Here is a 16,771-nt window from a genome sequence, read left to right on the forward strand (position 1 = left end):
GAGGATGTGTATGTGTTCTTTTTTTTAAGGCCATTTTCTTTTTATTTATTTATTTTCGGCTGCGTTGGGTCTTTGTTGCTGCACACGGGCTTTTCTCTGGTTGTGGCGAGTGGGGGCTACTCTTTGTTGCGGTGCGCAGCTTCTCATTTTGGTGGCTTCTCCTGTTGTGGAGCACGGGCTCTAGGTGCATGGGCTTCAGTAGTTGTGGCTCACAGGCTCTAGAGTGCAGGCTCAGTGGTTATGGTGCACGGGCTTAGTTGCTCTGCGGCATGTGGGTCTTCCACTACCAGGGCTTGAACCCATGTCCTGCTTTGGCAGGTGGATTCTTAACCACAGCGCTACCAGGGAAGCCCTGTGTGTGTGTTTTTAAGTCACCAGTAAAACATTTTAGAATTGCTGATACATGACTCTACTGTATTTGTCCTTTACAGAATGCCCCTTCTCATTATAGTTTCAAAAATCACTCTCCTTTAGTAATCTGGCAACAGTATAGTGCCAGGTCTCCTTCACTACTGGGGAGTAATGAGAATAGATTCTTTTTATTGATTTCCCAGATCTTTTTTTTTTTTTTTTCTTTTTTTGCGGTACGTGGGCCTCTCACTGTTGTGGCCTCTCCCGTTGCGGAGCACAGGCTCCAGACGCACAGGCTCAGCGGCCATGGCTCACAGGCCTAGCCGCTCCGCGGCGTGTGGGATCTTCCCAGACTGGGGCACAAACCTGTGTCCCCTGCATCGGCAGGCGGACTCTCAACAACTGCGCCACCAGGGAAGCCCCCAGATCTTTTTTTTAATGGATGAGAATATTGATTTCCCAAATATTTATCTTCACTCATTTTGTGAATGAGTTAGAATCATTGTCAATCTCTGAATAGCACCATATTTTTAAAAATTAATTTATTATTTTTTTGGCTCCGTTGGGTCTTCGTTGCATGCAGGCTTTCTCTAGTTGCAGTGAGTGGGGGCTGTGCTTCATTGTGGTGTGTGGGCTTCTCATTGCAGTGGCTTCTCTTTTTGTGTGGCGTGGGCTCTAGGCATGCGGGCTTCAGTAGTTGCAGCATGTGGGCTCAGTAGTTGTGGCACATGGGCTTAGTTGCTCCGTGGCATGTGGGATCTTCCTGGACCAGGGATCGAACCCATGTCCCTTGCATTGGCAGGTGGGTTCTTAACCACTGTGCTACCAGGGAAGTCCCCATATATTTTTTTTTAAGATTTATTTATTGTTTATTTTAAATTTATTTTTAGCTGTGTTGGGTCTTAGTTGCGGCATGCGGGATCTTTCGTTGCAGAGCGCGGGCTTCTCTCTAGTTTTGGTGTGCAGGTTTTCTCTTCTCTAGTTGTGGTGTGCAGGCTCCAGGGTGTGTGGACTATGTAGTTGTGGCGCGCGGGTTCCAGAGCACATGGGCTCTGTAGTTTGCAGTACGCAGGCTCTCTAGTTGAGGCTCGCAAGCTCAGTAGTTGTGGCACGTGTGCTTAGTTCCCCGACAAGGGATTGAACCCGCGTCCCCTGCATTGTAAGGCGAATTCTTTACCACTGGACCACCGGGGAAGTCCCTGAATAGAACCATATATTTTTATTTTTATTTATTTATTTTTTTTGCAGTACGCGGGCCTCTCACTGCTGTGGCCTCCCCGTTGCGGAGCACAGGCTCTGGACGCGCAGGCTCAGCGGCCGTGGCTCACGGGCCTAGCTGCTCCGTGGCATGTGGGATCTTCCCAGACCAGGGCACGAACCCGTGTCCCCTTCATCGGCAGGCGGACTCTCAACCACTGTGCCACCAGGGAAGCCCTCTGTTTAATTTTTTGAGAAAATGCCAGTGTTTTCCAAAGTTCCTGTAGCATTTTACATTGCCACCAGCAGTGTATGAAAGTTCTGATTTCTCTACATGCTTGTCAATGCTTTTATTATGTCTTTTTGATTATAGCTGTCCTAGTGGGTGTGAAGTGATGTCTCACTGTGGCTTTGATTTACATTTCCCTGATGACTAAGGATATTGAGCATCTTTTCATATGCTTATTGGTACAAACTTGTTTTGTGCCTTTCCTAAAAATTATAAATATCTACTGCAGATGCATTTCTCATTAATTAGGTGTTTTGTGTTCAATGAATTTGCATGTATAGATTTCACCACCTAGAAGTTCATTTTAGGAACCCATCTAGTCATGTCAAATTGGACATTTTGGCCACTGCGAGAAATGTGACCTAGTAGAGCCTTATTGAGTCACTATATATAGTGATTCTCCTGATAATGTATTTTCAAAGTCCATGTATTATTTTTGTTGCAGTATTTCACTGGCCTTGAATGTGGACATAAGTTTTGTATGCAGTGCTGGAGCGAATATTTAACTACCAAAATAATGGAAGAAGGCATGGGACAGGTAAAAATGCTAATTTGTTTCTGAGTTTTTCTTGAATTTCTTATAGTGTTTAGACCCTTACACAAATATAAACAGGTGAAGCATTCTGGGTTGTGAATTGCATGTGGACTTTTTTTCTAGATTAAAACAACCAAAAGATAATTGAGACTTTTTTCTGTTTACAATGAGGCATTCCAGTTAAAGATCCAGTCCAGGTAGTATTTTCTCAGCAGGCATTAACATTTGTATTTATCAGGCTAAACTTGTTGAGAATTTTTGTCATATCTCTTGCTTTTGCCAGTCAAATTTTATATTGAAAAACCAGTTGTTTGGGTTAGCAGTTTTACTTACTTTATGGTGATACACATACACACACACGTTTTCTTTAATAGAAAGGGAGTGATTAAGGTCCTATAAATGTTAAGGTATCCTCAGAACCTAGCAAAGTTCCTGGCAATGGTAAACATTCAGTAAATATTTGTTGAATGAAGACATAGTTTAAATTTTGATCTTTTTCAGACTATTTCGTGTCCTGCTCATGGTTGTGATATCTTAGTGGATGACAACACAGTTATGTAAGTACTTTTGATAGATTCTGCATGTTGAATATTGATTAGTTGGTTAAACCAAATTAATTTTCGCTCAACACTGTAGAGGAGGTAAAATTTTTAGTGTTTGAAGAGACTTTCTAATCTATATTCCTTTGTAGTACACAAGCCTGTTTGTAACCTGGTTAAATGCCCAGGCAGTATTCTGGTAAAGTTGGCAGTACATGATAGCTAGATTGCAGTAAACCTTGTGGTTGGAGAATAGGATATGTCAGTGTGTCAGTTGACGTCTTCTGGGAAGCAGATGCCAAGACAAAGTTAAAAGGGAAGGCGATTTATTGTGGGATAGCATCTATGTAGGATAAAGAGGAGGAGGAGCACTAGACAGACCATGATACAGTTCTGACACTTGTTAAATGAGAGAAAGAAGGAAGGAGGATTCAATAGGAAGAGACTCAGACTATGTTGCAGCTGTGAGAGTCTCTGTTAACCCTGTGGGGAACTCCAGTGCATAGGTTTCCCACAGAGGAATACCTCAGTAAGCAGAAATGGCCAGGCCCTGGTACCATTGTCATGCTCAGTCTGTCACTGGGAGCTAACCAGGGGGAATGTGGCCTCAGTTGGAACACTGCTACAGATCCCAAAGACCCTGCAGCTGGAGGCTGTTGGCTATCTACTGGCCTTGTGAAATGTTCCCTTTTGAAGTAGAGAAAGAAACTTGAAGAAACAAGCATAGTTAACTCCTATACATGGGGTAAAATCCCAGGTTGTTTAATTCCTGAGTCAGTGCTGTTTTCATGACCTCAGGCTACCTAATTGATTTCAGTCTAGGAAGATAAACATATGAGGGCCTAAATGATCCACAGTCAAATTGTATAATTAGTCCTGGATAATTGCCTATATAAAGGTATGTCTGTGTTTAAGCACTGGGATTTGAAGGTAATAAAAGTAAAGGCAGCCATGTGCTTTAGTGAGCAAATTTCTTAATCTAATGAAGCCATAAATTGGTTTAACCAGTACAGTTTATAAAGCCACTGATTCCACTTTGTTAATCCCAACCTACTTTGGTTTACTAAAATATATTTACTGTTGTTGTCAGCTTATGTTAATACTGTTTCTATCTTTCAGTAAATCTTATTTCCATTATTGTTTTAAGCTAACAAACATAAACATGTATTATCTTAAAGTACCGCCATTCTTGCAGCCTTCTTTATCTTGTCCCCTGATACTTTAATTCTTTGTATTCTTTCATCAGTACATTTCATCAGCATAGGTCACTGTATCTTTTCATTCATTCCACAAACATTTACTGGGAACCTACTCATTAGCACATATACACAGGAGAACAACAAAAAAATTACGATACATTTCCTTTCTCTAAGAGGTTCATAATAATAAATAAATAAAATGCATAGTTTAAGTTTTATGTATAAATGTATATATAAAGTACATTTACAAAGAAGCAAATTACTCTACCTGAAGAATTTAGGGAAGCTTTACTTAGGGAGTAATATCAAAGAGTAAAATTTTGGGTTGAGGGAGTGGAGGGTAATATTAAAGAAGGGATGCCAATATTTTTTAAATAGTCCATGAACTTCTCTGTTATGTATTCTGTAGTAGCTAGAGCACAGAGTAGCAGATTACTAGAGATGAGGATGGAAAGAGTTTGACAGTTTATGATGAGTTTCATCATAGAAGGTTATTAGGACTGATAAGAAAGAATTTGGTAGTATCTAATATGAGTGAGCATATAGTACAATGGGGAGTATACTGTTGGAACCTTTTTGTAACGCAGTTTGGTGATTTCTACAAATGTATATGCTCTTTGGCTTTTTGTTTAATAGTTTCATCACTTTGAATATGTCATTGTACTGCCTTCTTGCCTCCATTGTTTCTGATAAGTTAGCTATTAATTATATTTTTGTCCCCTGTTTGCTACTTTCAAGATTTGCTGTGTCTTTGGCTTAAAACAGTTTTGACTATGATATATCTAGATGTGGTTCTCCTTGTGCTTATCCTCTTTGGGGTTTCTTGAGCTCTTTGGATGTGCATGCTGGTGCACGTCCACATTTTACCTTAAATAGTTGTATGCTATATCTTCCATATTCTTTCTTTTAAATAAATAATTTCTTTCTTTTAGAATTTAAAAGGTTAATTAAATGAGAGAAAGTGCAGTTTTTCATGTTTAATCTTAAGATCTGGACTTCTCTGGTGGCGCACTGGTTAAGACTCTGCCTGCCAATGCAGGGGACGTGGGTTCGAGCCCTTGTCCTGCAAGATACCACATGCCGCAGAGCAGCTAAGCTCTTGTGCCACAGCTACTGAGCCTGCCCTCTAGAGCCTGTGAGCCACAACTACGGAGCTTGTGTGCCACACCTACTGAAGCCCTCGCGCCTAGAGCCTGTGCTCCAGAACAAGAGAAGCCACCGCAATGAGAAGCTTGCACACCGCAATGAAGAGTAGCCCCCACTTGCTGCATCTAGAGAAAGCCTGCGTGCAGCAATGAAGACCCAACATAACCAAAATAAATAAATAAATAAATTTATTTTTTAAAAAAATCTTAAGATCCATAACTGAAATATGCTTTTTTTTTCTTAGTATGAAAGGAACTGAATCCTTCCCAGTGATGGATTATCAGTTTTTTAAAAATTTCCAACTTGAGAGATTTTAAAAATGGTTTCTTGTTTTAATTTGAATTAAACTCATTTGGAACTTGAAACTGAAACCTGATTCTTCCTGAAGACGTATTACCCTTTAGCCCTCTCAATTTGAAGCTAGCGTGTTTTCCCCTGTGTATTTTATGGTCAAGAGGTAAAGTCATTGTTCCCCTTGGTCCCAAATGCTGTTTTCAGACCATTTCGCTTCTTCAGTTTAAAATCCATAAATCCTTTGAGTCTTGTTGTCCAGCTGTATCATGGTCCTTTGTGCTTTTCTCTGCTTGACATCTTGGTCTGTCCCATTTAATTATTTGTAGTGCTGTCACCTCAAGCACAATCTTTTCTTTCTCCCAAGGCTTGCTGTCATCCAGTGTGATTTCAGTGCCCATACGTGTAGTTCATTCTACACCCTAGCCCTGTAGTTCTACAAGTGTGGTCCCCTGACCAGCAGCATCAACATCACCTAGGAGCTTGTTAAGAGAATGCATATTTTCAGGCCCAGCTCCAGACTTACTGAATCAGAAACTCTGGGGACAGGGCCCAGCATTATGAATGACAAGCTGTCTTAGTATGGTTCTGATGCATACTTATGTTTGAAAACTCTTGCCATAGCCTTTCATTTCTGTGATCTACTCGTTTCCAGGAAAATCCCCTTCACCTTAGCCATGTACTCCTAAGGCCACCACCCTAGGCCTACTCTAGTTCTACTCTTACTTTACAAAATCACGTTTATCTGCCTTTTCCTAATAGAGTGCTCCTTGGGGTCTGTCTGTCCCACTATTCTCACTCTATGCACTTTATACACTCTCCCTAGGCATACATTGGAAATTCCCAATTTTTAAAAAAAAATTTTATTTTATTTTTTTTGGCTGCATTGGGTCTTCATTGCTGTGCACGGGCTTTCTCTAGTTGCGGGAGCAGGGGCTACTTTTTGTTGTGGCGTGCAGGCTTCTCATTGCAGTGGCTTCTCTTGCGTGCAGAGCACAGGCTCTGGGCGTGGGCTTCAGTAGTTGTGGCACACAGACTCAGTAGTTGTGACTCGCAGGCTGTAGAGCACAGGCTCCGTAGTTGTGGCACATGGGCTCAGTTGCTCCATTGCATGTGGAATCTTCCCGGACCAGGGCTCGAACCTGTGTCCCCTGCATTGGCAGGCAGATTCTTAACCACTGTGCCACCAGGGAAGCCCTGGAAATTCTCAAATTTATATCTCCAGATTAACACTCTTTTTTGGTCTTGGGACCCATATATCCTAGTGCCTATCAGGCATCTTCATTTGTACATTACTCTGGCTTTATCTTGTCCAGCCCTCCTACTACCTTTACCACCACCAGAATCATTCTTTTTGCTTCTCAGTATCATATAATGGCATCACTTGGTGTTAAAGATTTGCCTGAATGAGAAACCTTGGTGATATCTCTGATTCACTTTTCTCCTGCATTTTTCAGTCATCCTTGCACGAAATTCTGTAAATTCCACATCCTAATTACCTTTAAATCCATCCATTTCTCTCTGTTTCTACTGCCATTAACCTGATTCACGCCATCATCTTGTCTTAGCTGGGAATCTGCAACTGGCTCCTAAGTGGTTCCCTTATACCCAGTGTTACCACCTTCCAGTTCTTCTTCACAAATGGCTTTCGTTGTCCTATATTGCTTACCTATGCAACTTCATCTTTTGCCTCACCTTTTCTCACATTATTCTAGCCACGTAGAGCTTGGTTTCTTGAAAGTACTGTGCATTTTATTTGCATTTGGTTTGGTAGGATTTTTTTTACTTTTTTTTCCTACTGTCTCTTGACTTTGTTTCTTACAAGCAGTACTCGCTTTCTGTTTTACTCTTCAGTTCTCTTAATCTACTCATCATCTTAGTCATTCTTAACACCTCAGTTTAACTCATTTTAATTTTGGTTTGGATAGACATCCTATGTGTTCCTCCATACTTCCCTTACCCTGCACTTTTGTAATTGCCTGTATCCTTGTCTGTATTCTTTCTTAGGCTGTAAGTTGACCCCAGGTACCCTATTTATGTTGACTGAATTCTTTTCTTATTTCCATTCAGGATGTGTGACTTTAACCTTGGTAAAATACTACACAGAAATTATTCACTGATCTTTCAGTGCTTCTTAGACTCACTTCTTAAGATTAGTGATTCATTGGATTCACCTTTTTACTCCTTCGCAATGGATGTGTAATAGGCCCGTGTCCTTGAATAAGTAACTGGAAATATATTATTCTCCCTGCTTTCATAAGCGTATGTTATCATTGCTAACTCCAGTGATTGATTTGTGCTATGATACCATTAGGGCTATTTGGCTAAGTGGGGCTCCCCTTCTTTGATGCTTTCATGAGATTAATTTAAACTATTTATCTAAATTATTTATCACTTGAGACTGAATAAATCTTTGTCTCTTTCTGTTCATACTAGTAGTTGGTTAGTGGTTTGTGGTTTTTTTTTTTTTTTTTTGGCTGCACTGTGCAGCTTGTGGGATCTTAGTTCCCCGACCAGGGATTGGACCCATGCCACGGTAGGGACAGCCTATAATCCTAACCACTAGGCCACCTGTGAACTCACAGTAGGTTAGTTTTTTTATGTAGTTGTTTGGGGCCTAAATTTCTTTTTCTGTGTATAGCTTCTCTAGTAATCTTAGGGATGATAAAGGTAAACTTGTATCTGTTTAATCTTTAAAGACCTGCAAGTAATGTATTTAGTCACACCTTGACTAATCATTGTTATCATTAACACATATCTGGAATTGTGATGTTCTGATTCAACATCCTGCAGGGTGTGTCTAAAAAATGGAATGGTTTATTTTCATATATGGGGGTTTTTAGAAACAGATAAGCAGAGATGATGACAGACACTCATTGCCACTCAGTTCTAGCAAAATTATTCCAGATGATTTTTTTTTAAAGCTTTAAGTGATACATAAGATTTTAAAAAATGAACTAAAAATAGAGTTACCATATGATTCAACAATCCCACTCCTGGGCATATGTCCAGACAGAACTGTAATTCAAAAAGATACATGAACCCCTGTGTTCATAGCGCACTATTTACAATAGCCAAGACATGGAAACAACCTCAATGTCCGTCAACAGATGAATGGATAAAGAAGATGTTGTACATATATACAGTGGAATACTACTCAGCCATAAAAAAGAATGAAATAATGCCATTTCAAGCAACATGGATGGACCTAGAGATTATCATACTAAGTGAAGTAAGTCAGAAAGAGAAAGACAAATACCATATGATATGACTTATATGTGGAATCTAAAATATGACACAAATTAATTTATCTACCAAAGAGAAACAGACTTAGAGAACAGACTTGTGGTTGCCAAGGGGAGGGGGCATGGGGGAGGGATGGCTTGGGAGTCTGGGGTTAACAGATGCAAACTATTACGTATAGAATGGATAAACAACAAGGTCCTACTATATAACGCAGGGAACTATATTCAATATCCTGTGATAAACTGTAATGGAAAGAATATAAAAAATAATGTGTGTATATATATATATATATAACTGAATCACTTTGCTCTACAGCAGAAATTAACACAACATTGTAAGTCAAGTATACTTCAATTATAAAAAAAGATTTTTTTAAAATGTATCTTAGGATCTTGGTATTGATAATCCATACCTCTATTGGCTAATTCCTCACTTGTCTGAAAAGGGCAGAAATGTTCTTTGAAAAATAGATTGTCTTAAATTAGATAATATAACTTAAAAGCTATTCTTTGATAGTTATTTCCTGTTCCATCAACTTTAAGCAGTAAATCTTAACTACTTACTATGTAAGGTGAGGAAATTGCTGCCTCTGTGCTGTCATTCACCTTTAATCTCTTCTACCCCCTAATTTCTGTTAGATACATAATTACTTTATATTGTCAACTTTATACTTAAATCTATTCTGGAACAGTTTCTTTTATTTTTTTTTTTGTTGTTTTTTTTTTTTGCCCGCGCCGTGTGGCATGTGGGATGTGGGATCTTAGTTCCCTGACCAGGGATCAAACCCGTGTCCCCTGCATTGGGAGCGTGGAGTCTTATCCGCTGGACCACCAAGGAAGTCCACTTTTATGTTTTGTCAGTAGGTTTAGTCACGAAATGGTAAGCCAGTGCTTTTATAATATTATAATTGTAAATATTACATAAAACCAAGTAATTGAATGGATCCAGAGCAAAGTAAATGTAGTCCTGTAAGTCTGTGCTGCTCCAAGAAGAATGAATATTCCAAGCATCCAAGTCAGACGATTATTTTTTACATTCTATCACATAGGCTTGTGAAGCTGTGTAGACCCTCAGATGATTTGTACCATCTGAGGCAAGAGACAAACTAAACTTTGATATGTGTATTAATCACAGTATAGTAGAGCATCTCGTCTTTTACAGTGGAAATACATCATTTTTATTTAATTATAATCAGTTCAATTTGCTGTGCATTGGTTTTTGTTTTTACTTTTTGAATTAAGTTCTAAAATAAATTCAATAAAGTGTGTAAAGTACATTTACTTTAGAAATATGTTTTATTAACCACCCAGATCAAGGTACAGAATTTTTCCAGTACCCAGAATATTCATCCTTGTGACCCTTCCCAGACAGTATCCATCTCACCCCCACTACCTATTCTGACTTCTGTCACCACCAGTTAATTTTACCTGTTTTTGAACCTCATTTAAATAGAATTATGTAGCATGTTCTTTTTCTGAGTGTGTATCGGCTTCAGTTAATGTAATGTGTTTCTTTGAGGTATGTGCATGTTGTTAAGTATATATGTATGTTTTTAGGTTTGTTTTGTTTTTGCTATGTAGTATTTCATTCTCCTGATAATAGATACTTGGAGTTTTTTTGGTTTGTTTGTTTGGTTTTGACTACTGTGAAAAAACTACAAAGAATATTCCAGAAGTGTCTGGGTAGATATGCACTGATTTCTTTTGGGTATATACTGAAGAGTGAGATTTTTAGCCTTACAATAGGTACTGCCAGAGTATCTACTTTTCCAGAGTAGTTGTACCTCCACTTCTCCTAGTTATGTGTGATTGCTCTAGTCCTTGTTCACACTTGTATCACTAGTCTTTTCTAATTTTAGCCATTTTGGTGGGTATATAGGGATATCTCATGGTGGTTTTAATTTGCATTTCCTTGATGGGTAATGATGTCAGACACCTTTCCTTGGATATCCCTTTTTACGAAGCGCCCATTCAAGTCACTTTCTCATTATTAAAATTTTGTTATTTTGTCTATTTGTTAATTACTTTCTAAGAATTCTTAAAATATTCTCATATGAGTCTTTTGTTAGATATATGTATTACAACTATTTTCCCCAATGTGTGGCTTACCTTTTTTCTCTCTGAATGATGTTTGGTGAACAGAAGTTTTTATTTTAATGGCATCTAATTCCTTATTTTCCCTCATTTATGATTATTGCTACTTACGAAATCTTTGCTTACCCCCAAGGTTGTATTTGTTTTTAAGGCAGTCTACAGAGAGCTTATGGAGAATGCTTTGAAAACATGTGACTTTAAAGTTGTATGTCTCATGGTGGAGTAAATTAATGCTCCCCCCCCATCATTTCTCTACGATGAAACAGAAAAGCACTACTTCAGTATTCTAAGTAGGAAATTAATCACAAATGTATAGAATACTGTCCGTTTTAAAATATATGCTTAAGGGATCAGAACTCAAGTTCACACTGAAAATAATTTCCTCGTCTCATTGAAATGCAAAATGAAATAATTTGTCAAGCTTTGGTAATTAATAAGGTAAAGTGTATATAGATAGGGATTAAATTACTGATAATTATTAAACTTTTAATAATGTTTTTGAACTATAAATGTTAAGTTCCAGATTGAAGGGAAGCAGAGAAGGGTGTTGGAGGGCTGCGTGAAGCTGATTGTGTCAGGCCTAATAGGCCATTAAGGTTTTTGGCTTTTATTCTAAGATAGAGTCATGAGAGGATTTTGAGCAGAGGAATGACTTGGTCATAGAGGATTGCTCTGACTGCTCATATTAAAAAGAGACTAAGTGGGAGCAAGGAGATGGCGAGACTATTAAAACAGTCCAGAAGAGAAATGATGTTGGTTTGATCCAGGACTGTAGCCGAGGAGGTAGTGAGAAATGGTTGGATTTTGGATGTGTTTTCAAGGTAGAGTTAGAGTCAAACTCTGATAAAAGAAGGAGATGAGCCAGAGATGATTTTAAGATCATTTTGACCTTTGATTGTGATTACATGGATTCAGCTCATAGTATATGTTACATTTCTTTTTAATGACCAGAAATTTGAGCAGAGTTTTTTTATAAAGTTGTTAATCATCACATTGTCATAATCCTACAACCCAAAAAGCCCACCAGTAGGGGAAGATGGAACGTAATAGCAGCTTTTAAAAAGATTTATGAATTATTTTAATACATTGGAAAATGCCTATAATGTTAGTTTTAAAAAACTAAGATATAAAATAATATGTAGTAAATTTTCTATTTAAAATTATATATCATACATTTACAGAAAAGAAGAGGAAAGAGTCTAGATTCATAAAAATCTTGAGTGGTTATTCCTCCTGAGCAATAGGGTTAAAGGTGATTTTTATTTCATTCTTTATACTTACCTATAATTGGTTTGTCAGGGGGAGAAAAAACCCTTTTTAAAGAAAAATATTTCATCATTAGTCCTAAATTGAAGCATAATATTGTTGACTTATTCAGGGTGCTATATAAGTATAAGACATATAAGTATTATATGTTTAGTGTAAGTATACTAAAGTACTGGGCATACTAAAAAAAAAAAAATCCTGTGTTTAAAGTTACCTGGTTTCAAAGCACAGCTCTCTAGTTATCTCATTTGTAAAAGCATAGAATTATCCCAAAACTCAAGGGCGTTTAAATGCTTTTGACCCTGTGCTCAGAATGTATATATAGATGGCATTCAGTAAAAGTCTTTTTTTTTTTACCTTGATAAAGAGCTGCCTTCTATGGTGAGAATTGGCATAATAGCTATTTTCAACATAAGTGATGGCAGCAGGACCTTGTGAAGATAATTAGCTTATTAATGGCCAGGTTGACACTTGCCTTCTTGAGAATGCTTATTCTCAAAGATGGGAGATCACTTTCTTTTTCTTCCCTATCACCAACTTAAGGCTTAGTCATTTTGGCCTAATAGCTATGGCTGACCTTTATTCTCACCAGTTATGCTTAGGCTAGAATCATCTATAAGAAATCATTAGGGTTTGTCACATCAGAGAAGCATTATGGGTAATAGAAGGAGTAAGATGTATTTGGAAATCAGGGATTCTGACTTTGAGTCTGTTTCTTAATTATTTTTTAATTGATGTGAATTTCATATAGCAATAGTCACCATTTTGACTAGTTTAAAGTACACAATTCAGTGTACCAAAAGAAATCCCATAACCACTAAACAGTCATTCCTCACTCCCTCCTCCCCCTAGACCCTGACAACCACTCATCAGTTTTCTGTCTGTATGGATTTGCTTATTCTGGACATTTCATTAAAATGGAGTCATACAGTATGTGATCTTTTGTGTTTGGCTTCTGTCACTTAACATAATGTTTTCAAGGTTCATCCATGTGGTAGCATGTATAAGGATGCCGTTCCTTTTTATGGCTAAATACTATTCCATTATATGGATATTCCATATTTCTCCATTCCTCAGTTCTTGGACATTTGAGTTATTTATACTTTTTGTGGAAATGTTTCTGTTATTTGAACATTTGTACGCAAGACTTTTATTGAACACATGTTTTCGATTCCTTGGAGTGAAATTGCTGGGTCATATGGTAATTCTGTGTTTAAGTTTTTGAGGAACTGCCAAGTGCACTAAATCATTTTTTTTTTATTTTATTTTTTTTTTTGCACTAAATCATTTTTATACCTCATTTTCAACATCTGCAAGATGTGGAGGTTTACTCATTTTAAAAATCCTTATTAAACACTTACCACAGACCAGGCACTGTACTCAACATAAGAGATCTTTTCATGGAGGTTATTGTTTGGTTGGGGATAGGGAAACAAGAAGGCAGATATTAAACAAATGATTATACAGATAGCTGTCTAATGAAAATTATGACACATCCTATAAAGGAGAGGTCTATCATGTACCATAGGACCTAAGGTAAAGGTGGTCTGTGTCTAGACTGATATGGTGAATTGTCAGAAAAGGCCTCCATGAGTAACAATATATCTTAGCTGAGTGAAATAAAATATAATAATAATAGCAACTTCATCTTATATTTATTGAGTGCTTACTATTTGCCAGGCACTATTCTAGTCGGCCAGCTCTATTTCTTCTCTCCATCTTACAGCTTAGTAAACTGAAAAATGGAAAAGTCAAAGAACTTACCCTCAGTTCATAGTAAGTACGTTGTGAAGCCAGTATTCTAACCTAGGTTGTCCCACCTCAGAGCCCCACTATGATGATCTTTTGTTTCCTTTCCAAGGGAGGTGGCCCCAAGCAAAAGCTTCTGAGGAAGTGTGGTGTATACTCTTTTGAAAGAATACAGATATGAGGGGAGTACACTGAAAGTAGCTCAGGACAGGTGGGGTCTTTTTTTTCTTTCTTTTTGGCCACACTGCGCCACATGCAGGATCTTAGTTTCCCAACCAGGGGTAGAATCTGTGATCGCTGCAGTGGAAGCTCAGAATCTTAACCACTGGACCACCAGGGAAGTCCCAGGGTGGGGTCTTATGGAAGAAGAGAAGTGAGTGGGATAAGAAACTCAAGAAATAGATGAAGCCAAATTGTACAAAACTTTCCTGTTCATTTAAGAGATTTTAATGAGATTGGACTATGCATTTTTTTCCACATCTTTATTGGAGTATAATTGCTTTACAATGGTGTGTTGGTTTCTGCCTTACAACAAAGTGAATCAGCTATACATGTGCATATATCCCCATATCTCCTCCCTCTTGCGTCTCTATCCCACCCATCTAGATGGTCACAAAGCACCAAGCTGATCTCTTTGTACTATGTGGCTGCTTCCCACTAGCTATCTATTTTACGTTTGGTAGTGTATATATATCCATGCCACTCTCTCACTTTGTCCCAGCTTCCCCTTCCCCTTCCCCTTCCCCGTGTCCTCAAGTCCATTCTCTACATCTGCATCTTTAGTCCTGTTCTGCCCCTAGGTTTTTCAGAACCTTTTCTTTCTTAGATTCCATATATATGTGTTAACATACAGTATTCGTTTTTCTCTTTCTGACTTACTTCACTCTGTATGACAGACTCTAGGTCCATCACCTCACTACAAATAACTGAATTTTGTTTCCTTTTATGGCTGAGTAATATTCCATTGTATATATGTGCCACATCTTCTTTATCCATTCATCTGTTGATGGACACATAGGTTGCTTCCATGTCATGGCTATTGTAAATAGAGCTGCAGTGAACATTGTGGTACATGACTCTTTTTGAATTATGGTTTTCTCAGGGTATATGCCCAGTAGTGGGATTGCTGGATCAAATGGTAGTTCTATTTTTAGTTTTTTAAGGAACCTCCATACTGTTTTCCATAGTGGCTGCATCAATTTACATTCCCACCAACAGTGCAAGAGTGTTCCCTTTTCTCCACACCCTCTCCAGTATTTATTGTTTGTAGATTTTTTGATGATGGCCATTCTGACTGGTGTGAGGTGATACCTCATTGTAGTTTTGATTTGCATTTCTCTAATGATTAGTGATGTTGAGCATCCTTTCATGTGTTTGTTGGCAATGTGTATATCTTCTTTGGAGACATGTCAATTTAGGTCTTCCACCCATTTTTGGATTGTGTTGTTTTTTTTTTTGGTATTGAGCTGCCTGAGTTGCTTGTATATTTTGGAGGTAAATCCTTCGTTAGTTGCTTCGTTTGCAAATATTTTCTCCCACTCTGAGGATGTCTTTTCATCTTGTTTATGGTTTCCTTTGCTGTGCAAAAGCTTTTAAGTTTCATTAGGTCCCATTTGTTTATTTTTGTTTTTATTTCCATTTCTCTAGGAGATGGGTCAAAAAGGATCTTGCTGTGATTTATGTCATAGAGTGTTTTGCCTGTGTTTTCCTCTAAGAGTTTTATAGTCTCTGGCCTTACACTTAGGACTTTAATCCATTTTGAGTTTATTTTTGTGTATAGTGTTCGAGAGTGTTCTAATTTCATTCTTTTACATGTAGCTGTCCAGTTTTTCCAGCACCGCTTACTGAAGAGGCTGTCTTTTCTCCATTGTATATTCTTGCCTCCTGTAGCAAAAATAAGGTGACCATATGTGCATGCGTTTATCTCTGGGCTTACTGTTCTGTTCCATTGATCTATATTTCTCTTTTTCTGCCAGTACCATACTGTCTTGATTACTGTAGCTTTGTAGTATAGTTTGAAGTCTGGGAGCCTGATTCCTCCAGCTCTGCTTTTCTCTGTCAAGATTGCTTTGGCTGTTCGGGGTCTTTTGTGTTTCCATACAAATTGTGAAATTTTTTGTTCTAGTTCTGTGAAAAATGCCAGTGGTAGTTTGATAGGGATTGCATTGAATCTGTAGCTTGCTTTGGGTAGTATAGTCATTTTCACAATGTTGATTGTTCCAATCCAAGAGCATGGTATATCTCTCCATCTGTTTGTATCATCTTTAATTTCTTTCATCAGTGTCTACAGTTTTCTGCATACAGGTCTTTTGTCTCCTTAGGTAGGTTTATTCCTAGGTATTTTATTCTTTTTGTTGCAGTGGTAAATGGGAGGGTTTCCTTAATTTCTCATTGAGATTTTTCATTATTAGGAAAAATGATGTATAGGAATGCAAGAGATTTCTGTGCATTAATTTTGTATCCTGCTACTTTGCCAAATTCATTGATTAGCTCTAGTAGTTTTCTGGTAGCATCTTTAGGATTCTCTGTAGTATCGTGTCATCTGCAGACAGTGACAGCTTTACTTCTTTTCCGATTTGGATTCCTTTTATTTCTTTTTCTTCTCTCATTGCTGTGGCTAAAACTTCCAAAACTGTGTTGAATAATAGTGGTGAGAGTGGGCAGCCTTGTCTTGTTCCTGATCTTAGAGGAAATGCTTTCAGTTTTTCGCCATTGAGAATGATGTTGGCTGTGGGTTTGTCATATATGGCCTTTATTATGTTGAGGTAAGTTTCCTCTGTGCCTACTTTCTGGAGAGTTTTTATCATAAATGGGTGTTGCATTTTGTCGAAAGCTTTTTCTGCATCTATTGAGATCATATGGTTTTTCTC

General features: G+C 38.0%; 1 protein-coding gene across 1 annotated transcript in view; it reads left to right on the forward strand.

Moving 5' to 3' along the window:
* The window catches only part of ARIH1 (ariadne RBR E3 ubiquitin protein ligase 1), a 117,466-nt gene that overhangs the window by 72,801 nt on the left and 27,894 nt on the right, over positions 1 to 16,771 (forward strand). Inside the window, exons 4-5 of the mRNA XM_060153490.1 lie at positions 2,283 to 2,375; positions 2,874 to 2,929. Of these exons, the coding sequence (XP_060009473.1) occupies positions 2,283 to 2,375; positions 2,874 to 2,929 (149 nt within the window). The remainder of the gene's footprint in view (positions 1 to 2,282; positions 2,376 to 2,873; positions 2,930 to 16,771) is intronic.

The sequence above is a fragment of the Lagenorhynchus albirostris genome, chromosome 1, assembly GCF_949774975.1.
Source record: "Lagenorhynchus albirostris chromosome 1, mLagAlb1.1, whole genome shotgun sequence".
Taxonomy (NCBI): Eukaryota; Metazoa; Chordata; class Mammalia; order Artiodactyla; family Delphinidae; genus Lagenorhynchus; species Lagenorhynchus albirostris.